A 26256-nucleotide genomic window follows, 5' to 3' on the forward strand; every position below is an offset into this window, starting at 1 on the left:
CAAAACCCTAAAGATTTCCTTTAAGGAGAGACCAGCCTGTAAAAGAAAATTTTTATACTTCAAAGTTGAGAAAGGTTAACAACTCTGAGATTAAATGTTCATCACAGCATCTGTAAATGGTAGAGAAAGGTATCAAATCTGTAAAGGGCATGCAATTTCCACACAAAAGCAAGGGATTCCTCTGGAAACACTCTCTCCAGGCAAGGATTGCTCTGATAATATTTTCAAAAGACAGCACAACAAACCAGCTAATCATTATAGGCTTCTGGAGGACACCCTACATAGTTAATTCAAACCTAAAACACAAAGGAGTAGAAGCACTTTATTCCAACACTTCCTTTTTTTTTTTTTTAAAAACTACCTTTCTGAAAATGTAATTGAGTCAGCTGTTCAAGTGACAGCATTCACAACGGGGAAAGGATGAGTCTTCAGTGAGTGATTAAATTCTGAAACAACCCATTTAGATAACCATAAAAATATTTTCTTGAAGATCTCATCCAAATTCAGGAATATGTTTCTATCATAGGACAAAAGAAGAAGAAGAAAAAAAAATTATACAAGCCTTTAAAATATGTTTTTCCATCCTTGGGAGCATTTGAAAATTGTAGACTATTTCTGAGACAGGAACTTGTCACAGGACAGCCTCCCACTGCCCACCAGGCTGTCGCTTCATGCCTCTTGAAACCACGAGCGCCTTCTGCCCATGCAGCAGACATCAAATTTCATTAGCGTGCTCCGACAGGAGACCAATTAGCAGGGCACTAGGGACACAGATGATCCCTTGCTTGGTTCAAATACTCCTTTTATCTATAAAATTAATAAAATAATAATAACCAAACTTCACAAAGCAATAACACTAAACAAAACATCTACTTGAATGACTGCTGATAGCACTGACAGCCCACCACATGGATGCATCTCACTTGCACAATGAGCCATTACACCTACAGCCCATGTATGGCCCCAGGGAGGTCAGGGTCCCATGCGCTGCCCCAAGAGGGAACCGGGGAGGACGCCACATTTGGCTCAGATCAGTGGTAGGGATAAGGTCACGCCAACCACAGCCCAAATGGCAGTAGCACAGCTAGCTTCATCTAAGGTCCAGCAATGAGGGGCCAGTGTTTCCTCCCATGAGGATCTTCTCCCACAAGATTTACTTCACCATGTAGGGTTTATATCACCAGTCCCTGCGCTGAACATTACATGGGTCTTCCAGTTGTGTTTGATGGTTTCATCCAGTCATTACCCCTTGTCTCTGGCAAGGAATAGGGTGTCAAGGGATGGCAGTGCAGACTCCTCCACAAAAGACATCCTTTGCATCAATATTGCAGAGGGAAAGCTGGCTAAGGAGTCAGAGTAAAGAGAAAACAACCTGATTCTGGCCTCCATAAATCAGCTGGGCCCACTACTACAGATAAATTCCTTCAATAACCGTATTTACTTAGGAACAGAAAATAGCCTTTGTTTCTGGATATATTGTGTAAGAAGATTTCAGGATCTTCCTGTTTTACTGGTCAATCCATCTTTCATTTGACCCGTAATAAAGCTTGAATGAAATGTTTTTCATAAAATACTTGTCAGCACTGTATAAAGATGGCATTAGTTACTGTGACCTAATGCAATGCAATCTATTTTTTTATGATTAAAAAAATATGGAGGTCCTAATATACTAGGGAGAGAGTTATCAACAGGGATTATAGTACAAGACTTGGTAGTTTCTGCAATGTAATCTGCATTCTTCCTTTGAAGCACGATTAGAGAAAACTTTTGGTAGTACCAGCAAGTTGTGCAATGCCATTATCTACTGCCTTAGCTTCCTTGCCTTCTCAAAGGTCAGTCTAATCTTATATGAACCATTACCTAAACACTCACTATTCTACCTAATCAGATTGCTCGCTTAGGGGCACATATTTAATACTACTCACTATATTAATTTCAAAATGCTGGAAAAGCCTCAATTAAAATCAATTGGACAACCCCCTTTAGAAGCAACACGCTAAAGAACCCACTTTCTCTGCAAAGCTTTATCACACACATTCTTAACTTGCCACCTTTAAATACCCCCAAGAGTGTCTTCTCAGCTAATTTCAAAGAACATGCAAGGCAGAAGAAAAAAAGGGAACATAGCGAAGGAGAAGCTTTTATACAAGTAGGTCACAACCAGCCCTAGGCTTTTATTCATTAAGACTTACCTGAGAGTGTCCAAGAGCCTCAGGTGTTCTGCGTAAGAAAGCAGACTGAAGCAGTATATCTTTTGAGGAAATATTTGGTGTTTCAGCTGTATCAGTGTTTATCCTGCTGCCTTGTCAATATATCAGATAAGCAGTAACTTGTGGTAGCTCAACTTCAGGTTTTTTCTCCTGAATAACTACTTTATTCACCACAGGTGCAGGTGGGCCACATTCATGAGAAATGCTCAGTCATGTGAATTAGATTTGGTATAAAAACCCATCCCAGGAACTCAGTTCTGCCTATAGGTAGCATAAGTTTTAGTTGGAAGTTTTAAAGTATGTGTAACCTAGTAGGTGTTGCTGACCAAAGTGTTTAATTTAAAGGATTCCTATGTAAGTTGCTAGTATTGCTATTAGCAGGTAGGTAAGTAAACAGCTAGTTAAATTTTACTTTGTAAGTGTTTTCTTGGCTGTAGTCTTGCTCTTTGAAGAGCTCTACTTGGTTATGCAAATGTGCTGTGCACAGAGAAATGGCAAGTTATGTCTCCTGCTAATGTGCTTGAAAAATGTTTAAGGGTAATAGGACTTTGTGGGTTGGGAGAGAGGAGACAGAGAATGGTGTGGTCTAAGCTAATTTGATATTAGCAAGGGTAAAGTGCAACTATTATATGCAGAAAACCAAATTGCTCAGTGTGTTTGTATTGTGGCTTTTTATTATGGTTCTGTATTGTACCTTATGACCCTGTTTTTACTTCTAAGGGAATCTCCCTTTGAAATGTGTTCCTTGGGGTATAAAATGTATTGTAGTGCTGTCCATTAGTACTGGCTTATATAGCAGGAGGTAGCAGTCTGCTATGAATTTAGATTATGAATTGTTTATATCTTTCCTATTTTAAATCTCTGTTCTCAGTATTTTTGGCCGTGTCTACTTGTGATGCTAAAGTGATTAGAGAACTCAAGAGGAGCAGAACCCAAGTCTATTTGAATGGAATCTGTATCCCCTTCCTTAAAGGGAGAGGAGGACATGATCATAAAAATAATTTCCTTTTTCCTTTTATTTGATTTTTTTTATTTAAATAATGACTGTGCTTTGAGCAAATTGGCTTTGAACACCAAGTTATTGGTTAATGTATGTTTGTAGAAACCTGACCCTCTAAGATACAGCTATTTAGTATTCTGGGCTATTCTGTTGTTGCCTTTAATAGGCTTTCAAAGACATGCAGCTTGAATAATAACCTAAATCTAAGCTTGTTACCAACTGACTATAGGCCTAATAAACTACTGCCACTGGGAATAGTTAATGACAAGTGTCCTAGTTATTTGTAACTTGTGTGTGATATTTTTGTTTATACTTTAGCATTTGCTGTCATGATATTTTTCAAAAAAACAGGACAGTAGGTTTCCCTCAGCCTTAAGGCTGTCCTTTAGGTTTGGTATGTGATTTTGATAACAACTTCAAGATGAACTTGGTATTTACTGGAACAATGCCAAGTCACTAGTTTTGAAGTGTAAATCTCCTGTTTTGTTTGCCCAAGAAGTGCAGATGAGCACTGGTAATGCAGGTCCACCTTGCCCTGAGAGTATGTGGTAGCATGCCTGAGGGAGCGTAGCCTGTAGCTGAGAGCACTTCATCATCTGCTGAGAGAGGTGGCTTTACAGCATTGCGAAGGGACGGGGGAGTGCTGCTTGGGTAAGATGTAAAGAGAAGAGGAGATCCTTTTTGCCCTTGTTCCTCACTGACCTCTGGCTGCCTGTTCTGCCTTGCTGCCCTGAGAGCCTGTCTGTGACTGCTGTTCCTTTTCACTTATAGAATAACTGTCTTAAATCCAATTTGCCTCTTTTCCACTTGGCTATGCAGTAAGTCTGCTGTGACTTTCCTTAGGCTTTCTAACCGCTTTAATAAGAGCGTGGCCTTGGGAGATGTCTTAATCTGGGAAGCTGGGAGGGGGAAATGCTTCCTCAAGTTGCTTGCTCTGATCTGCAGAGTGGATTGGTGGGTCCTCTGCAGACTATTAACAGGGATAAGTGCTTGCTGGTCTCTGTTAGATAGTCTTTCTGTTCTTTTGGGATCCTTTTAATGCTGGAAGGAACATATGGATATGCGGTGTAAAGGGTTTCCACAGTTAAGGAATGAGTGAGCTGATTTATACTCTAATGTTGATACATATCAACAGTCTGTATAAGTAAAATGCATGTTTAGGTTATATAAATATATGTATATACATATACATACACACAGTATGTGTGTATATGTATGTATACAAGCTGTAACTTAAGACTCTTGTTGCTATATTTTTAATTCTGAAAAACAGCCATCTCCTAACCCAGAGCATTTTTTTCAGGGCTTCTCTATTAATTCTTAGTTTTGTGGTATTCTTTATTCCTCATACTGGTGTTGCGCATAATGGTGTCAGACTGCCTTGAGATGTTGAACAGACTATCAAAAGATAAATTTTTTGTAAGAATTAATTCAAAGATATTTATATTCCTGCAGCTCTCTTCCATGTTTCCAAATATCATATCATGAATTTAAATAGATCAACTACAGTTGATGTCTCTTCTTGATCTATTTGAACTGCTTCTGAAGCTACTGATCATATGCTTTTGTCTCCTTCATGCGGGTGGTGCAGCTGCTTGTTCATTCAAGGCCCAGCTTCTGAGGTTCTGGGATTATTCCATGCCTCTAAAGTGGCTCTAAAACTTCAAGTTCTTACAAGTAGTCAATGCTAGTTCATTCTTGGCAAGGATTTAATCCACACCAGGATTTTGATGGAAAGGTTCAATTACTCTTTATCTTTAACTTGATTTTCAGAAGCAAAAGGAATAAAGGAGATGGGACAGTTTCCATAACTCTTAATGATATTGTGCCTTACTCTGCAATTAATAGTATTTATAGCTTTATGTAGTCTCTCTTGTGCCTGCTTTTTCATATAGAAAGGTGAATTACTGCTTCCCAAAAATCCATAATAAAGACAAAATAACTTTTGTAAATAACTTTTTTATAGTTCATTTGAGCAGTTAATTAAGAGTGTAGTATTGTTTCTCTTTTCAGTGACTGAGCAAAACTCAAAGCAGTTTCTAAAGAAATCATGAGTCTATACACATGCCAAATGTGTATTCCACAAATATATAACAATTGCTAATCTTGTAGCATTAGGTAATATTTTCTTTTCCTGTGGATGCTTCTGAGTAATAGCCTTGTTAGAACTTCTACAGAAACGAGCTTGCCATTTCAAAAGTTCTTATTCCTTTGTTCCCTGGAGTATATCATCTAGCAAGTGCTGTAAATTTCCTTTTCTGCTCCTGCCATCCTCTTGTGTGTTGGAATGCTTATATGTAGCATCACATTTGAGGTGGAGATGGCTGACCCACAAAAAAGCCTCCTCTTCTGTGGGTATCTGACCTGCTTTCAAGTGCACAAGAGAACTTCAGCCATAGAAAATTAAAATATCTTCGAGATGTTTGTGCCATGTTAATTTTGTTTGAATATGAGGGTGGTAAGTACCTACAATAATTCTGACATGCTGCACAAGCCACAACATGTAAGAATTGTTTGCATAATATATACCCAGAGCTGTTATTCCTTCCCAAGAGGATGCTAGCAAATTAAGATTTCATTCATGGAAAATTTATCTTATCTTTCAGGATTGTCTTTTCTTAGAAGACTCTACAGCGATCACAAAATATATCAAAGCAGTTAATTTGTTCCTGTTTTACTCAAGTGTTGGCAAGCGTATGCTGTAACGGCTTCATAATGGATGCTTAAGAAGCTGTGTCTGTGTCCATAATTGTAGCAAGCAGAAGGTTCTCAACACATTATGGTTGATAATTACACATGAGTTTAGGTAATAGGGTTAATAGGCTACAGCGAGAGGTCAGTTTTTAGCTGTCACATTTGGGAATTCATTGTCCGAGATACATCACCTGGGATGTCCCAGTGTGATGCTTATTAAAAAAAAAAAGTGGGGGATGGAAAGGAGGAAAGCACTGCATTTAATGTTATCTGCTGCTTCTGAAGGTCAATAAGTTGGATAACTAAATACAGAACTGAGCTTTGTCCAAAATCATACCTGTAATTTAGCTGTGTCATCCTATAACTTGTAACTCTGGATATATTGTGTGGTTTAGTACTACTACTGCATAGTACCAGACTAAATTTGTGCAGTGAACTTTAATTTCCTTGTGGCAGCTTGCCAGGAGGCAGTCAGAGGTAATCTTCTCCTCTGCCCTGCCACAAGGTCCTTTCCTAACCCATCCCAGGAAAGCTGGTGCAGATGCTGTGGGTAGTTGCTTCACTGTATACACCGAGGGCGTGTTCCCTCCCAACACATCCTGCTAACTGAGAAACCAGGAAAAAAATCAATATAGAGGTTTTAGGTTTTTTAGACTTGCAGTCGAAGTAACAGCTTTCATGGTGATAACTGGGGGTAGGCTGCTCTTAGTTCTTTTGTTGTCATTGAAGGAAATTGCTTCTTTTGTCCCCCAGACAAAAGGACACAAGCACCACAAGGAGAGTTTGACAGAAGCGTGATGCAGTATGCACTCTGTGGCATAAGAGCAGTAGTTCTTGACTTTCTCCATTGGTCATAATGCAGGTGGAAATAAGTCCCAAAGGAAAAAAAACCAAACCAAACACACATGACCCCACCCAACCCAACAAAACAAAAGCCAGAAAAAAGCACAGGGGAAACTTAGAAAACTGAATGGGCATCATCTTGCTAGAGTGAATAGAGAAAGGAGCTTCAGGGATAACTGTTTTCTTTTTACCCAATAACTATTCTTCAATTTGAGAAGAAAATGACTTTCTTGATAACAGTCAAGAATCACAAACACTTTTTGCTCTGTTCAATTCCCCTTGCTATATGTTCACAGGACACAAAGGCAATGTATAAATTGAACAGCAGTTGACAGTTCATGCTTGCATGATGGTATAGTAGTAATGTATTGTGTAATTTCACTACAGTCCAGTGTGTTGTCACTATTTCTGGCTTAATACAAAATGCAGATTAGCAATGCAGGATTATTGTGCTGTACAGGGCTATGTCTATAATAGCATGTGCTGCTTTGGAGAATGCAAAAAAACCCAACCCTCTTCTGGTGCTAGATACAGTCTTTGTGTCTAAATGTGGTGAGCATATGAATGTGAAATGTAAGGGGAGATTTGCCAACTGCTGATATCTTTCTTATTTCTCTGCCTCCATATGTCTTTCCACTGGCTGCCTCTTACGTCACAGTTTCCATCCCCCTGCTCAGATGCTTTTATATCATCTTTGGAAGAAGGATCTGTGTTCCTCTAACAGAAGGCATGCATAATGTGAGCTACTCATTGAAACAGAAGCATTTTTTTGGACCATACATATACATTGATTTTGCTGAGCTCTCCTTTGAGCATACAGGTAGGGAGGCTGGGAAAAAAAGGCATTACTGTTCATATCTGAATAGGTCTGCAGTCCCTCAGTGCAGGGTGAACTGCAACAGGAGTGTGACTCTGCAAAAGTGTTTGTTTACATGGCAGAAAAATCATCCTAGTTGTGACTCAGTGGTTCAGTCTGTTTACATACATAAATACACAAGATCATTTTTATTAAACATGCCTAAAAATATTCCCAAGGAGGTGTGTGTAATACAGATTCTTAAATGTTATTGAAAAATATCCAGTTTTGCAGTCAGGTACGTATTGTTACATTGCTCCAACTGAAGAATGGAAAATGCTGTTCCAAATGCTTCAATAAAGAAGTGAAAGATAGTTAATAGCAGTTGCTTTGCAAAGAAATATTTAAGGTACTGACTTAACTCTTGTTTAAATACCAAAAGTGTAATTTTCTCACATAACTTGAATACTGCATAACTAAAACAGATTCCCAGTTAATATCTGTTCCTGGTTATACAATAGGCATATAACAGACTTTATCATGTATAATGTATGGTGTCAAAACCAGTGACTCTTACTATGGCTTTTGGGCAATTAGAAGTCTAGCAACTGAGTTTAAGATTAAAATAATTTCTCATTCTTTATTTAAAGAACAGATTTTTTTTAAGCATACTTGTAAAATAGGTGCTGTTTTGTTTTCTTAAAATAATCTCCAGTCCCTATGAAAGTAAAAAGAAATAAGATGAGGCAATTTTTTCTGTGGGCTTGAGATGCTTTCTCCAGTCCCTCAGGTATGCTGCTCTGGAGAGGAACATGCTGACCTTCAGCAGCTCTGTGCTTGCCTCCAGCCTGGCTTGCATCCCAGGCTGCTGTGGCTGAAGGGGGGCTGGATGCTGTGTGGTGGTCAGATGTTCTCCTGCAGCGCTTTCTGCATGGCTGACAGACACCCTGGCTGTGCTGTGTTTTGCTATGTACACTTCTAGCCTAAAGAATGTGTTAGCCTGAGTCCTTTCGCACTTTTCCCCTTAATAGTGTTTGTGTAATTGGCTGATTAGCAAGGCTTCAGGCAAGCATGAACTAAGGACCTGACAGCAAGTGGTTTGGATGTTCATGCAGGGTTTGGAACTATGCATAAATCAAAACTTGTAGCAAAGGCTTAGCTGTTCAGATATGATATTCTCTCCAAGGTTGAGCACTCAGTCACTTAAGATGGAGACTTCCAGATATTCTTGTGTACTTGGAGAATAATTTCCTTAAAGGAGCAAATAATCTATATTTGCTTTTCCAAGTGGATATGAGGTACTTAAGAAGAGCTGTTAGTTTACTGAGTAAATCCTTTAGACTGTGGCTCAATATTACTGGAAACTGTCATAAGAGGAGGCTGAGGTGATGAAATGCACTGTATTTCTGATTAAAGATTATCTCCTTAATTGATAGCTGGAAAGCAGACACTGAAAGTATTTTGACTTATGAAATATTGCTGAGATAATGGAATCTGTAGAAGTGCAACAAGAAATTGTCAGTGACAGAGTAAGGGAGCAGTATCCGGACTATGCTGTCTCAAATCCACAGGTGTAGGCTTTGGTGTAAACCTGACAGTGTTAATCCCTGCCTTTGCACACACAAAGTGCTTTGAAATAAAGACAGAAGCACTTGGGGAATCCTGTGTAGAGCTGGCTTGGTTCCTGGGTGCTTTAGAAGTTCTGGTGCCAAAGGGTGATGGGAGTGCCAGGTCTGGCTGAGCTGGTGGCAGCCAGGGGTGTCCAGGTGTGGAGGGCCAGACTTGAAGCTTCTGCCTGAGTGAGGAGGAAACCTTGCTTACCAGAATGGGGGTTTCCCAAATCAGTTCTGGGTTTAGCCTTTCCACCTGTCTGTTTAGTGAGGGCTTAGGTGCTGGTTTTGTGAAGGAGTAAGAAAGTCAGGACATCTCTGCAAGGCATGCTGGTGAGCAGATTGATTGTGTGTAACCTCATCCTTCTTAATTTTTACTTCAGTCCTGGTATTTTAGTTTCTCATGTATCAGAAGTGATTAAATTTTACCTTTTTAAAGAATGATGTTTGCTTGCATAAATGATATGCCTACCAAAAATCAAAGTAATCTCAAGTGTGTGCTAACTGATTATCTTATGCAAATTATCTTGTTTATCTTGGGTAACACTCTTGTTTCATTCTAGGGAGTATAAAGATGCACTTTGAAATCTAGACTAACATGGCTAAATGAATTACACTTAACTGAGTTTTGCTTCACTGGGGGATGGGTGGGTGGGCAGTAGGGATTACAATTTAAACCAGCTGAGAAAGTACAGAATATCTGCCTCTTATACCTAAAAGATCACTACAGCATCAAAGATAATTGCTGTTTAATGGCTGCTCAGAGATCTTTGTAAAGACAAGAAATGACTGGGACATGTTTTATGAGTGTATCAGTTTTTGATGCAGTGAGAATGTGACACAAGCATTGTTGTATGATTTTAGTCAGTACAAAGAAACTTCTACAAAAACCTCTTTAACACAGTGTATAATCACTATAACTCACAAGGGAGCATGTATTATTCGAGGGAACATGGTTTATCTTGCATATCTAACATTTTTTCTAATTATAGTGTTTTAAACAATGGCTAATAAAGCAAGCTACACACCGTTGTTTAAAAGCTAATACCTGCATTCCACTTCAGAGGAATGGTGTTGGCTTTCCTTCTCCGCCAGGTAGTGGTGGTCTTTGTAAGACACTATAGTTGCTATTATATGCATAGTGCATGCTAAATGCTGAAACTCTACCCACATAGAGATATGTTAATGGTGGATCATTAAATACAAGTCAAGCCTTTCTTATCTTTCATCTGTACTCTGGGAACAATTCATTCAGTGTGGTCTGACAATGTGTTGAATTGTAATGAGCCACTAAGGAAAAAGTATCTTTGTAAAGTTCATGTTGCTTCTACAAAGGGTGGGTGTATCTGCCTCTAATGTCTTCCATCAAACATAAATATTGTTCAGTTCATAGCTCCTGTTTCTCTTATTTTCACCCTCCACCCCTTTTCCTTGACCTCACCTCTGTAGGTGAACAAACCCCATAAATTTACAGTCTTGATAATTAGTGGCCTTCTGTTAAATAGCAGGTTGGAATGCCCTACTCATTTGTTGCTTGGGTTACTAGTCAGACAAAAATAGACATCATCAAATACAGTATCAGTTTTGAGAGGTGTGAGTTGCCTCATTTTGCCACTTTTATACTGGGAAAATAGAGCTAATAAATGAAAATGTCAAGAACCTCTTGAACCTCGGTGCCTCTTGATTAACAGATAATGCTACACACAAAGAAGGCAACTGATGAATTTTCTTCACTCTGAATGGGTTGGGTTTAGACTGTGAAGGAACCTGTATGTACAGACCTGGGAACATTAATGTGTTTGATCACTTGGTCTGTATTCTGTGTTATTTAACTGTGGCTCTATATTCCCTCCCACCTTCGCCTGTCCTTTTCCCCCTGTATTAAACCTCTAGCAAAAGGTAAGATGAGACAGGATAGAATATGCCTCAGTAAAACAAGTTCTCTAGCTAAAGTCGTATTGTACAGATGGCTTGTTTATTGTATTTAAACTTGGTTCCTCAGTTCTTCCTGCTACCATTTCTTGTCAACTGCAACAAAATTTCACACTTATGAAGGTGCAATAAACTGGTAAGAAGGAAAAACTCGGGCCCAATAAATTCTATGTGTTTTCTCCTGATCTAACTTAATTTAGATTTAATTGATAGGGAATAAAATGAACAGATTTTGTGGCATACTGTGATGACTTAGAAGATGATGCAACTGCATACAGAAATATTGTTTCTAAAAGTATTTATGGCAGATTTCTTGACCTGCTGCTTCCTCTTCTCCTACTTAATAATGGGGGAGCTGAATGCTGAAAAGGTATCTTAACAAGGAAATTATACAGGTATTTGTCTGAGATGTCCACTCTGCAAAGCATGCAGTTATTCCTGGGGGAAATAAGGCCCAATGATGGCACAAATATATGATAAGATAGAGGAAACCAACTTGTATAACTCCAGTCTTCTCGCACAGCTGGATGAGTTGGATGTTTTAGGCATAGGTTGCCAGAGGGCAGTATTGTTTAGAGAAAGACTGCTGCTGCTGCACCCAGGTCTGCTTGCTTCAAATGCCTTTTGCCTCATGTACATCAGATTTCAGTAAATTGGTAGCTTTATTGGGAAGAGGAATGTGGGGAGTACTGAGGCCCCAGGCCTCAGATCTTGGGTAAAACATGAGAGGTGAATTATTACAGTGGGCAGGTGCCTATGCTTGACCAGGACCTTGGCAAATCTTCTCTTCATCCCCAGCAGTCTAAGCAGCCTCTCTGGACTTAGGATGCAAACTCTTCCCCTCAGCTGCTGAGCTGCATCTGCATCCTGCTCTCCTGTGATTGAGTAGTGAGGGAGAGGACTTGAGGTAGAAAGCAAGGCCCATAAATAGACTTTTATTTTGGGTTTCCAGACCAGTGCCAGCAAACTTGCATGCTGCTATTTGTCACACAGCTGAGGGGTTTCTGACCTACCTGATGAAGCAGAACTGTGTAAAAGCTGTTGTCATGGCTTATTGTCTGCTCAGGCAGGCTGTACAAGGTTTCAACATCATCCTTCAGAGGTACTGAGGCAGTGTTACCCAGTCAGCAGTTTCCTGTGGCACTTCCCTAGAGTGCAAAAACTGTTTCTGGGTAGAAGCAAACATAGCCTGGCTTCCCGGGTTTCTATATGGTATGGTAGTTTAACACTGGCAATGCAGTCAGTTGGGCAAAGGGGAATTGTTTCATACTAGAAGAATTAAAGCTTAGAGCAGCAGAGTTTAATTATGTACTGTCACCCACATTGAGCATTTGATTCCTGTAAGACTGAGGAGGCGAGGAGCAGCAGAGGGTAGACTGAGATCTTTGGTTAAATGCTGCCTACATCTGCAGGGGACGGGTCAACTTTCCTTTTGGATGTTTCTGGACCCTTTTGATCAAGGGTGATGCTATTTAGGTGCAGTTAGTAGCTGTTTCTAGACTTTGGCATGAGACTGAGGGTCGGGGAGCTTGCCTTTGGAGCTCATGCATTTGCTGTTTCAGAGCTGCTGGTTGGGATGCAGGTGTTTGCACAAGCTATATCTGTCAAAAGGCTGAAAATGGAATAAACAACTTTGAAGAAAGAGCTGTCCTCATAGTTTAAATGTTTTGGATGCAGATGGGTGGTCTTCCTGTTCTTTTCAGGAGCTCCTAAAAGCATATTTCAGGGCTCGAAGTGCTACAGGGGCAGGAACTTTTCTTATTTGTATAGACTGCAGTCTTCAGCACTTGGCTTTTGGCTGCCTGCCTTGCACTGGAGCTTATTGCAGGTGGACAAGTATTTGGTGGTGTGACCTGGGCTCAGTGGCTTGGCAGGGCTTGGAGTAACAATGGGAGGGGGAGTTTGGGGGAAGCTTGGAGCCCTCTGCGATGTTGCTAGCATTCAGGATCTTCAGCCACTTTTTATTTTACACGGGTGCTGAAGTGTTTGAAGGACCTTGATGTTACCGCTTCATCAACCTCCGAGGAGTTCAGGTTGTACTAAGTAAAGGCAGAAAAATCCTGAGCCCTTAATTCTTGACTTGCTGACAGCCACACAATGGCTGTAAGGACTCTGGACTTGCAGATTGTGTAGGGATGGCTGTGTAACAGTTACAGCTTTAATTCTTTTTAGGTGGTGGGGATGTCAACAGAAAATTTTGTGGCAGATGTGTGCATATGACACAATAGAGGTTTAAGAGCAAAATAGTGTAGGGAAAGAACTGTGTAATATTGACAAGACTACTTTGATGTTATGCATTGAAAACCACAAAAATTGTCCATTACGTTGTAAAGGACATTGAAGCTTCTTTCTATGCACTCCTATACTCAGCCTGAGCTGTCATGTTTCTCTTTGCTACATTGGTGACAGTCTGCAAAATCCCCACTGAAGGCTACTGTGCGGGCACAAATGCAAGAGATGACATGCTTGTAAGTGTAAACTCAGGAAAAACAACAACAAATGTTCACCATCATGGCAGCTTGTTACCTGTTTTAAGAAGCTGTTTCATGTTCTAACAAATTTTCACATAGTAACTTAGGCTGGGTGCAGAAAAGTGTCTAAACCTCTATTGCATTATGCCTCAGCTGTGTGTCGCCTGTAAGACAGACTTCAGTGGGGTGTATGAAGTTTTAGTGGCATGAAACCTGCTGTCACTCTAAGTGTGTTAAACATCATTTCTGATTGGTCTATGTGCATCTAAATACTTGTTTACAGAGGAGTTAGCTGTTGCGTTCTTTGAATCTAACTGTCCTAATATGTACTTACCAAGGCTTTACATAGCCTTGAGGCTTAACTTATGTGATGGCTTCTGAAAGAGGAAAAAGGGATTTGCTTTATCAAGTAGCTTGACTATGAGGAAGGCAGAGAAGTGTAATAGTGTCTCAGCAGCTGCTATCCCATTACAAGTACATTAAAAAGGCACACACGTGTTCTACAGCAGTTATATGGTTGGAAGGGACTCTCTGGGAGACTTCAATATTGTTCTTTTCTTCCAGTTCCTCATTTGGACAGTGAAGACGTGACAGCAATGGCGGAGCTTCCTTTTCTCAAAGCTGATGTCAGAGAGATATTTGGAAGTAAGTTTCATGCGCTGCATTAAATTCTGCTTTTCATTAAGGATCATCTACTAGCTGATCAGGGACTCGGCATATCCCTGATTAAACACTGTTCCAGAAGGACAAAATCTTCTGTTGGAGCACAGGCACAAATATGGGTAAGAGCTGATTTTATAATTAGTTTATGACCACAGTGCTTCATCTCTAGAGGTAGGATCTGTCTAATTCCATAAGCATTTGGTCTCTTGCATTTTAAAAAAACTTCATTAGTCTTTTTAAGGCATTGGGTTTGACATACAGTCAACAAAATTCTTAGAGCATAATTGAATACAAGAAATTGAGATATCTAAGTGAAATTGCACATGAAATATATGCAAGCATTCAAATCTCCTTTTTAAAACTAGCCCTTTCTGTGGAACAACTCCCCCACAGCTGGATTCTTGAAAGAAAATATAATAGTCATCATATGAATTCAGGGTGAGTTTCTTAAGCTTCTCATATTTAGCCCACTGCAAAAATAAGTGGTTTTTTCATATAGGGAAACAGCTGTACTACCTGTGGCTTGGATTGCCCAATATTAAAATATTTAGGTTGTGCATGAATTTTTTAGGCTTTGCCTACTTAATTTTGACTTTTTCATGGATGTGGGTTTTGTGGGGGTGGGAAGGGTCTGGTTTTCCTGCAAATTTTGAACAAATGTTTTGGTTGTCTTGGAGAGCAGATTTATGAAAAATATATCTGCCTACATTTTTATAGCTTTGGGGAAAAACTCAGTGTTGCCATGACTTAAAGGACTTGAAGTTAAGGCAGGTCATAATCTGGGGTCTGAAGCATTTTTCCCTATACAGATGAATCCTGTTTGATCTGCAGAATTTATTTGCTTAATGCCTTCCTTAAAGTGGCACTTCAGTGCAGCTGGACCTACTGCATCTGAAGAGCTGCACTGACTGATGAAGAAATGTTTTTCATGGTTCTTTGGGCTTCTGTGGAGTCTGCCTCTGAAACAAGTAGCAAAAATCTCTTTGGGCTTTCAGTGCCTTCTCTACTTGTATGCAGGCAGTATGGATGAGAAAAGCATCTCTTCTGCAACTTTACTGCAGAGGAGATGGAAATGTGATAGGATGAATGGGAGATGTTAAGACAGAGGAGGACATGGCAGGAGTTTAGGATAGAAAAAGCAGTAATGTATACCTGGGAGGAAAAAAGTGTGTGCTAATCTGATTAGATGGGAACATGTTGCTGTTACAGGAGACAAGCTTCACTGGTAAACTTGATTCTGGATATATTAAAGTTCTGAGTCTCTGGCTCAGGTTATTCCCTCAATCTGTATCTCTGTAAGTGACTACCTTTAGGTAATGTACCTGCAGTCCCTTGATAGGGCTTGTGTTACTATACTGCTGTGTGCTATGAAATGGTACCTTAAAGTATGCGAGCCCTAAACAGGGCAAGGGCAGAAGTCAAGACCGCAATGTAGTGACTACTCGGAGCACACAGCACTCTAGAGGCAGTGGTTTAATCCTGAGGTGGGCTCTCTAGTGGTTTTTAGATTGAGCTGTTTGAGCTGGTTGGAGCTCCCTGTAGTGAGTCAAACTGCAGAGCTGAACCCAGACTGAACTGTTTTAAGTTCAGTCTTTTGTAAGTTCTTTCTTTTGATAGCTGTTGGGCTTTTTTCTTTGTTTTCCAGTTCCTTTAAAAAATGACTTCAAGCCTCGAAGAAAGAGGAGGATCTTGGAGAATTCCCAACTTGGGAGAAGAAAGCTGTGGTGTCGTAGGATGAAGGTGGTAAAACGGGAGTTATGTAGGAGTAGGCATCAAGACATGGTCCAGGAGCAGGTTCAGGTGGATGAAAGTCCAGAGGAAGCTCAGCAACTCTGCTCACCAGTACAGTTGGGGCAAGAAGGAGACCATCCCTCAGCAGCACAGCCACTGCCCCCTGGTCAGCTGCCCCAGGGAGGGGCCAATGTCCACATGCAGCTGCAGAGGCAGACAGCACAAGGAGGCATGGCCCCAAACATGAAACCACAACAAAGGGACCAGGGGTGGGAGGTCCCAGAGGTGACTGTGAAGGTGCGGCCTCAGAAGCTGAACCAGGGTTGGGAGTCCCCAGAGGTGACTGTGCAGGTGCAGCCTCAGAAGCCAAGCCCAAGATGGGAGGCCCCGGGGGTGACTGTGCAGGTGCAGTTACAGCAGCAGGGCCGAGGGCCAGCTCTCCCACAAGTAACTGTGCAGGTACAGCCGCAGCAGCAGGGACAAGGAATGGCTGGTGTCAAGGTCACTGTGCAGCTGCAGTTGGGCCATGACCCAGAAGTAACCTACCTCCAGGGCCAAGGTGAGGAAGTCTTAGGGAATGGAAAGCAGCTGACCCCAAAACAAAATCAGGGAGAGCCAATGGCAAGATCTGAAGGGGAGAGAGAACTGGCTGTGGTGGAGCTGATGCCACAAGGGGCTCCAAGCCAAAAGCAGGATCAAAGAGAGATGACAAAACCCCAGCAGGACCAGAGTGAAGAAGATGAAAGAGTGGAAGTGATGGAGCTGCAGGAGATGCAGGTTGGAGACAAAGCAGACCTGGATGAGATGGTGATGGAGGAGCAGCTGCAGGACCAGAGCCAAGAGCAGGAACAGCTAAAAGCAGACCTGCCCCCACAAAAGGAAGATCAAAGAGCTACAGAGATGAGGCAGGAGCAAGGTGATGTCCAAGAAGGGCCCAAGGGGATGGTGGAAGAGCAGAAGGAACACCTGGGGCGAGAAGTGTTGAAGAGACGCCCACGAGAGACTCCAAATTATTTTGTCTCTATTCCAATAACAGATGATCAGGTATTTTGAAGTAGCTGTTCAATCAAAAACAATAAAAACATTAAATAAGAAACTAAGCATAATTTTAAAGTTACCTTGGTTTTAAAGCTTGTTAAGAAGCCCAGAGTGATCAAATTCTGCTCCCTTACTTGAAGTGGTCTATTGGGTCTGGCTGGGATGGAGTTCACTTTCCCTGTAGCAGCCCTCATAGTGCTGTGCTTTGTATTTGTAGCTAGAACACTGTTGGTAACACACCAATGTTTTGGCTACTGCTAGGAAAAAAGTCACTTTGGGGATTGCTGTTGCCCTTTCCATAAGGTCTGAGTGGATGTGTTTCTCTCAATATCTTCTATTCTGTAATCTTTTTCCAGAAAAAAAACAGTGGCTTTCATCATCTCGCATTGTCTGATCCTACATTATCTTACAGCCATATTTAGTGTAATAGAAACTAGTATTGATTTGTTTGTCTCCTTCCCCACTGAAGCTCATAATGGAGGATGAGAATTTCCTTTTCTACAGAAGAGAAAAGGAATATTGATCTACTCTCTCCTCCATCTCTTACCCAACAAACTTACCCTGATGTCATAGGTAGACAGTTAATTCCAGGAAGCCATGTGTGGAGTCTGCATGCTCATACTTCGTTCTGGTATGCTATATTCTGTGATTCCCATGTTTGCTGCAGTGTTGAAAAAGCAAGTCTTTCACCTCCATACTGTTAAACCAAAACACAACAAACAGCAGAAATCCAAATAGAAATATTTTCTTCTAGAGATTTTGTAAGGGTCCTGAAGCATTCCAAATACCACAGTAAATGTTTCTTCTGAAATATGTCAAGATAGCCTTGCAGAGCTTGGATACTGCAGGTACTGTTATGATCTATGGAAATAAATTTCAAAGATGATACAAAAGCTGGAGACACAGATTTCACACTTTTTTCTTTAACTAGTTATATATGATTGGTTTGAAGCCCCCTAAATTCTGCATAACCCTATGTCTCTGTCTTTGTAAAATAAGAGGGGAAATATTGGCTCACCTTAAGCTACTTATTCCCATCCTGCTGGTATGAATTTTGAAGCTGACACAACTTTCTGAAAGTGATACAGAGCATCTCATTCCCAAAGCAGTGCTGTTAGTACCTTTACTAGGAACAGGTTTTTTTGCTCTTCAGTGTCCCATAGATAACTGACTTGCTGATGGCAATATTTTGTTAGCTGCTCCAGCTATACAAAAACAGATAGAGCCCTCACACTTAGTGCCAGCACCCACTGCACCCCTCTTGTCTGGGACTCTGCTCTTGCTGCTGAATAGCAGCTTCGTGAGGTGGAACATGCCCTATGTAGCAGACCTTAATGTAGGGGCAGCAGGTGACTCTGCACTCAAATGTACTATGCAGAGAAGGTAGAGAAGCTTTGGGGTGCAAAGTCAAGAAAGACTGTTCCATCTGGCAGAGGCAGGCAGGGGGAAAGTCTTAACTTGATTCAGTAACTGTTGTGTCCCAGATAGCATGGGCAGAACTGAGAAACCGCATAAACACTGAATTATTGGTATTTATAAGATATATGATTCTTGGGGTCTTTTTTTACAAAGGAAATGTAAAAGGCAAAAACTGAATGTTGACTTGTATGAATGTAGTGAAAATACAACTCTTGGCTACCAGCTGCTGCTATTAGTTTATGGTGCTTTTTCCAATGAACCAAATAGATATTATTTGTTGCAATATATAACTTGGTTCCTTTTTTTCCTAGCTTAGGTTTCTATGCAGTATCTGGCATGACTGTATTTACACCGCTGAAAGGCAATAATTAAGTAGGATGACTGTATCTGTTGTACATCTTTTTCCTTTTTTTCTAGCGTGACAAGCAGCTGCAGTACAGTAGCTTGCTTTGGCAGGCTTTTGAATTTTTGTTTTTACCTTTAAGTGTAGAAACTCTCATTTATGTGTTGGAGGGAGATGCCAAAGGTGCCTTCCTCTTGGTAGGCAATTATTTGCTCTGGCTTTGCCTTGAGTGGAATAATCTCCGAAGGTTATCTGGAGGATGGCCCCATATAACTTTCCGTCATTCCTACATATGACTGGGTTTTGAGAGGTGAACAAAAGTGCAGAGCACGTCAGGAAGATAAATGCCAGGAAGGGAAAATAACTGTAAGCTGGAAGACAATATTGGCAGAGGAACAAATGGGTATGGAGGGGGCAAAGAATAAATCTAGTCTGGAAACTAGAAAGTTTCCTGCCATCTGAGGAATGAGATCATGGAACAGCTTGAGGGGACATGAATGCCTAACTTATTCTGCTATTTTAATGAGATTTGAGTATCCTAGTATATGGCCTGTGACCAAAGCTCTATGAATGTCCTTCCCTTCTTTGTCCTGTCCTTCTCAATTCTGCTCTTCCAGATTTCCCTGCTCTTACACCAGCCCTGGTAATCTGGCAGCTCTGATGTCCCTGGGTGGATGCTCTGCCCAAGATATTCCCAGTTTTATGCTCCTTTTAAGTGCTACCTTTAAGGGTGGCAGTGACCTGAGACAGCCCTGGGTGAGGCTCTGTGAGGGGAAACACTAAAGGGTAAGGACACTTTGCCCAGTACTGTAGGTGTGGTATGTGTATATGTGAAGTGTGAGTAAATAAATGTGTATGTTTACATATACATATATGTGCACATATATTTTGTCAACAATTTCAGATGCTTTTATCTCTAAAGCAGAAGTTCCTGACCTCACTGAATATACAACACCGTTGCCTGTTACACTGTAGGCCTTGTAGTCCCTTACAGAATGGTTTTAAAGATGCTGTTATTCTTTTTAGTAGAATTAATTTCCCTTAATTATATTTTTGAGAGCTCTCCAGATGGTGGGGCCTAGGGCTGTCTCCATTTTTCTCCCTTTCAACAGGACAAAGGACAAACCCCACTGCAGTCCTGGTGGGTGCCACAGCCCTTTTCCCTTTGTGTCTGGTGGGGCTGCAGGAGGCTGGATGCCAGCCTCCAGCAATGGGCTTGGGCTGGGGTGGATCTAGGAATGCTGTGGTCTCAGGCTTTCAATACTCCATTACAAGTGCTTCCTTCCTGTCTCCCACCCAAAAAACCAGCCATCCCATAAAAAACATAGCATTTATAGAAAAGTGGTATGGACTGATCCCCAAAAAAGAGGCATAAAGACAAGGTAGACTGCTCCCATGGGAGAAGAAGCAGAAAGTTCTGAAGACACATTTGTGAAGCTGACAAAAAAGGGTATGAAAAGACATTAAAATTGCTCTGCAATATTTAGATATCTACATGAAGGAATTTCACTCAAACTTGGCTTCCCAGCTGTCTGAGCCTCCAATTGAGGAGGCAAAAGGATCTTACTTATCTAAGAGTATTCTTAGAAAGATTGGGCGAGGGAGAAATAACATGAGGCTGTTTTGTGGAATTGCTGTCAATACTTAACCTAGTCTGTTGAAGCAAAGATTTTAGTTTGTGTGGTCAGACAATTTGATGGCTTGATTCCTGCTCCATTTTTTTCATGATCTAAGCAAATGCTCTGTAAATAGCAGGTCATAATAAATTGTGCCTCGGTTGCAGTAGGAATTACCTTAATATGAGTCATTTCAGTGATGTGTTTTTCATAGTGACAAATGTACTGTAAGAGCCTGAATTCAGGGAGTATGCTGTTTGTATCTTCAAATGGATTCTCTTAATTGTGTGTGGCTTTATCCTGACATTTATCAGAAACTCGTTATACTAATCTCTTCTGCTGTGCATGTTGTGGGACTATTTACTGGACTGCACAACTGCCAAGGCTTTATGTAGAAAGTTTGCAAAACAAAAACATATTGATCTAGCTGTTTCAACCTATATAAGAATAAAGTGGAGCTCTAACATGTGTGAGCACCTAGGCATGTAAGCCATAATTTGCTCAGTGAAACAATCTGAAAATCTATAAATGACTTGGCTGTAACAAAGGCTTCCACCAGGTGCTTAGTCCCTGTGTGATTGAATTCTTCTCCCTCCTGCCTTGTTCCCATGACTGGCTCATAAACCTTAACAGATTGTTTTGAAAAATCTTTCTTTGGAGTCAATTGTGTAAAGGCATAGATAGACCCAGAAGAGCCAGAAACTGGCCATGCAGTTCTAGAAAATACGAACTTAGAAAACTGCATGTTTACCCAGTTGATCTACTTTGTTTGCTGTTATAGTTTCCTTTTGGGAAAAGGCATCAATTTAATCTGTGATCAAACTTCTAATCAGAAAATGGCATAAGATTAATTATGGAACTGCTGTTCAATTTCCACAGTCTATTAACAACTGACAACTGCATGAAGATCCCATTAATATTTACACAGTGCTATGAGCTTTATTCTAACATGCTTGGGGTCAGATTCAGACCTACTTTAAGATCTTGGGGTGCTGGCTCACATGAGAACTATGAGTTTAGCCTGTAGGCTTTAAAAAGGAAAACAGATCAATCAATTCCTGAAAAATTAACTTTGAAATTGAAACTGAAAGTTGTTATATGATAAATCTGGGGGATTTTGTTTTGTGTATTCCTGGCTTAAACTTAAGTTGCATTTTTGGGTGTGTAAGGCTTCAGCATTCCGAATTCTTCCAGTAATACCTGGGCACTCTAAAATTAAAATTTATTTTGCTGTCTCTTGTTTACTGCATTGCAGATTCTGGACAGAATTGAAGATGTCCAAGAGCTCATATTCACTAAAGAGCCTGATCTGTTGAGAGCTCTTCTTCCCGTTCAAACTATGCATCTTACTATAATAGTAGCTCATCTGGGAACAGAAGAAGAAGTAAAAAAGTAAGAATTCTGCAAAATTCAAGTGCAGCTAATTTTTCTGTACATGTGGTAGACTTACTGCTGCTTTTGTGAATAATTACATTTTAGTAGAGCCAACACACAATTTCTTTTAGACTTTGCAAAAGCTAGATGTGATGCTTCAGAGGTTGAAATTTTGTGTATCTGCCATGGGGTGAAGAGAAAAAGCAGCATGGCTGCAAATAGTATTACTACTGTGTTACTGTATTACTGCCATAAATTAACTCAACGGATGTAAACTTCCCTGAGTTGCTGCCTTTTGAGAAACCTCAGCTTTTCAGATCAGCTGTGCTCATATCAGCTGGAAAATGTTAGCTGATTGGACATGTTACACTAAGAAGAAAACAAAATAAATCTGCCTAGTTCCTTTCCAAGTTCCTCTCTTGTCTAATTCAAGCTGTGGGCTGTCACTGAGGCCCTGTGAATTAAGATGGGGATATTGAAAGATGACTAAGGAAAGCTACCCTGTGGTCAGAAAGGCTAGAGCTGCTAGAAAAGTCCAGCAAATAGAGCCACGATGCTGCAGGTTTTTTCTCTAGGCCTTCTCCTTCTGTACTGCAGGTTTTTTCTCTAGGCCTTCTCCTTCTGTACTGCACTGGGAAACTTGAGATTTCTTGGCATGCGGAAGCAGTGGGGGAAGGCCCTCAGGTGTCTGGGAAGGCATTGTGTGGGAGAGGTGGGAACCTGGAGAGAGCAGCCCTTTCTCCAGGGGCCTTGGTGCACATCAGCAAGGGAATGAAAAACAGAGTAAGGCCTCAGCACTGTATGAGTGTGACACAGGATCTGCTTGGGCACAAAGCAGAATGCCTTGCTGGAAAGATGTCAAAAGAACCAACATGAGTGGAAAAAACTTTTCTACCCATACAGGCAGAGATGGTTAAACAGGGCTAGGATGCATATGACAGATCTGTATGCGCCTTATTTTAAAATGACCTGCTATATTGTTCATTCAAAATACTTTTTTTGGAGGACCTGAGGGAAAAAGATAGGAGGAATTTTATATGGGCTGAGGAGCCTGCATGCAGAGGACACCATATACAGTAATTCAGTAATAAAAACCTGTGTCAGTGCTGCTGACTGGGCAGGCTGTCATCCAAGAGGATAAGAAGCTAGTGGAGTGCTGCAATCAGAATGGGAATCAATTGGTTTAGGGAGGTGAGTGGAGCTATGTTAATGAGCTTAAGGGTGGATGCGTGCCTGTAATATAAAAATAATGGGCATACTTAGTGAAAAGCAGATCTTCCTTGTCAAATGCTTTTCATCCTTTACCTTGTACCTACCTACAGAGCTCTACTAAATGAGGCTGTAGCTCAGTGACTACTGCTCTGTGCTGTCACATGAAAGACTGCCTTAAGGTGTTAGGCCAAGTATTTCTTACTTCTTAAGCTAACAGCACTGCTGAAACAGCTGGCCCATCCCCTCATGGGGGAAGGAGCTGTCTTCAGATCTCATGGCAGAAGTTGTTCTAGCAGCATTTAATTGCAACTTAGACATTATGGGCTTAAATGAAGGGCTAGGTTAGCCCTGCTTGTTATTAAGGTGGAAGAAGCAAGATCCTCTGCAAAGGATTCATTCTGTTTCCGCTTTCAGTCCTGTCCGAGCCAAATCTTCATCTGCAGAGTCCCGAAGAGTCTCAGAAAGAAGCAGGTCCTATGTTCTTATAGTTGAAATAATTCCAATGTAGTAGTGAGGATTGCTCGTAATGTTGACTTGTTGGCTGAAGTGGCCTTTGTACACATGAAACATGCTTTCCTAAGGGGATTAGTTTGTGCTATGTGGGTTGTAATGCCTGTTTTCTGTTTGGATAATCATAGAATTGTTTAGGTTGAAAAAGACCTTTAAGATCATCAAGTCCAACTGTTAACCTAGTACTGCCAAGTCCACCCAGTTGTAATGTTACCCAATTGTAAGATTTTTAAGCAATGAAATGAATGTAGTCAAAACTTTTTCTAGGTGTAATGATAAAGTAAATGTGGCTACAGGAGCCACAGCAGTCCATGGACTGGTGTCCTGTAATCCTTAGTTATGCAGTATTTTGTTAGAAGTATGAAGCATTAGTGAAGATTTCTGCTCAAACTCAATTTGAAGACTGACAGGAGCCCTCTTCCTGAGACCCCATGGTAAAGAGGGGTACCTGTAAAACTTCAGTGGGTATTAAGTCACTGAAAGACTTGGTGTCTACATTTAGAAACCTATTAGTTAATACTTTTTCTGTGTCTTTAAGCAAAATGGTTGAATTTGAAGTATTATGTCTTTGCGTAATTCACTTTTTGAGATATTTCTGTGCACAGCAAGATGCACATCTAGACTTGCTGAAATGGAATCTAGAGCTCCCAACATGAGCATCAATTTGATATTTTGTTTGCTGTCCTGGAATAGGAGAATAAATGCAGACAAATGCTAAATGTGCATCAGGTAGGAGAATGCATTTATTTTGGTTTAAGAATAAAACTAGGGAACCAGTTGAAAATGGCAACAATAAAGTTTGAAACTACATGACACAAATTAGTTCAGTTTTATCCTTTTTGACTGTTTAGCAGCAATATAGCCACATAGCTGTTTCTGGCATGTTAATGACTTGAACATTCACTTTGCTAGCAAAACTCACTTCTAATATATAAGCTAAGGTTGAAGCTGTTGAAAGACTTAATGCATTTAAAATGCCTGTGCATCTCCTAACTGTTACAAAAGCATTAGCACTGAAATTTAGTGTGCTTGTTATACCTTGCATAGTGCTGCAGAGTGGTTAAAATCGGGCATATATATATATATATATAGTCTGGTATTAAAAATATAAAAATATTTCCATATGTAATAATCAAACTTCTTTCAGAATACATATTTTTAAATTATTTTTTCAGGGCTGTTCTGGCACTGCAGCAAAGTAAGACTAAAGTGGAAGCCATTTTGCAGGGTAAAGACCTTAATATGACATTTCATGGGATTGGACAGTTTAACAATCAAGTGATATATGTGAAAATGTTGGAGGAAGACCAGAAAATGCTGAGCAGAATTGCAGGTAAGCATCTAACTGGACTCTTTACCACTTGCGGTAAACCAGTTTGTAGAGCCTGTCAGCTCTTGTAAGTACTGGCCTGAGCTGCTGTGCATGGCTATGATGTGCTGCCTTTTCTTGTCTCCTCTTTTTCTTAATTGTTAAATATGAAGTTGACAACTGGGATCCTGCAGAGCATGAGAGCTAAAATAAGTTCTGTACTAATTTGGGACAGGTGAGATGCACAGACATTTGACATGTCAAGATCACATAGCAGTCAGGATCTCGCAGGCCTCTGGTATACATAGGGTTTTCAAAATGACACCTCAAAATTGGGACTATTCATTCTATAAACTGGAAGCCTTGTAAGTGTTGGCCCCAGTTTAGTTTACAAGCATTTCCTTTAAATTGAAGCATACATGAAATCATTAGTACCTCTGGGACAGCAGGTGACAAATAGCAGTGTTTGTCTGCATGTATGTGTGTACCACCAGCAAATCAGTCTTTTGCTTCCACTGTAAAAGATGGAACTGAAATATAAGAGTAGATTGTGTTCTCTGCTCTACCTTGCCAAAACACTGATGGGTTCATGAAGATGTTCCAAATATTTGACCTGCTTACCTGCACCTGAGTACAATTTCAGAAGAGCTTGATAATCTCCCCTTCCCCCCTACTCTGTTCTGGTTTTAGGAGCTGCTTTAGCCTGCAATGCAGAACCTCATCTGTGTCCTGGGCTTCCACTTCCAACAGAGCAGAAACAATCAATATACATTTTTTTTTCTTGCTATTTTCATACTAAGCAAAAAGGAAGCATAGTTCAACTAATGCTTCTCAAAAAGGCATGCAGTACAAAGACACTATGTAATCTTCAAAGGATATGGCTTTTCAGAATAGTCTGTTTTCTTTTTGTTGAAGCTGCTTCCTACCTCCTCCAGTTCTTAGCTTTGATGTAATAGTCCTGCTCTCTTCTCCTCCTGTTTATTTTCCCTCCTAAGTAGTCAGTGCTGCAACTAGACAGAAGATACCTCTTAATATGAACAGCTGCTTTGCCTCAGCTAAATAGAATTAGCCACTTCACTATCCGTTACTTTTTGCTGGACTCTGGCCTTTGTTTCCCCTACTGTTCCATCAGTGGCAAAGATAATTTTGACTCAAAAGAGCTGTGCTTTTGTAGAAAGTACTCTGATGTTGTCCCTACTTACTAGGATTAGAGCCTCAACAAACCTTCCCATGCCCAATTTGTTTCTTCTAAAGTCTAAGTTTAACAGAAAATAATCTTGATTGGAAGATGGCTAAGTAGAAGGCACATGATGCAATTTCCTTTAAGATCAGATTTGGTACATGCCTGTCCACAACATGTGTATATATACACTTCAATGCCATTGAAAGAAGGGACTGCTTGACTGTTTTGATGCCCCCCACCTTTTAGCGCCCTCCTCATTCACTTCTGAAAGATGCAGAAGTGAATACTGCCTTTCCCTTGTC

The 26256-nt window shown here is 40.6% G+C and overlaps 1 protein-coding gene across 3 annotated transcripts in view; it reads left to right on the plus strand.

The window, feature by feature from the left end:
* The first annotated feature begins 2482 nt into the window (after positions 1-2482).
* LOC148057385 (uncharacterized) overlaps positions 2483-26256 on the plus strand; it is a 35278-nt gene continuing 11504 nt past the window's right edge. For 2 of the 3 annotated variants that reach the window (XM_087736272.1, XM_087736289.1), the window contains exons 1-5: positions 2483-2591; positions 14121-14201; positions 15865-16994; positions 21622-21758; positions 24638-24795. In XM_087736272.1, coding sequence (XP_087592398.1) covers positions 14153-14201; positions 15865-16994; positions 21622-21758; positions 24638-24795 — 1474 coding nt within the window. In that variant the 5' untranslated portion in view covers positions 2483-2591; positions 14121-14152. Of the gene's footprint in view, positions 2596-14120; positions 14202-15864; positions 16995-21621; positions 21759-24637; positions 24796-26256 lie in introns of all 3 variants that reach the window. The other variant, XM_087736282.1, reaches the window with a different exon arrangement.

The sequence above is a fragment of the Nipponia nippon genome, unplaced genomic scaffold (genome assembly GCF_047370975.1).
Source record: "Nipponia nippon isolate SJK-2023a ecotype South Korea unplaced genomic scaffold, ASM4737097v1 scaffold_1, whole genome shotgun sequence".
NCBI classification, from domain to species: domain Eukaryota; kingdom Metazoa; phylum Chordata; class Aves; order Pelecaniformes; family Threskiornithidae; genus Nipponia; species Nipponia nippon.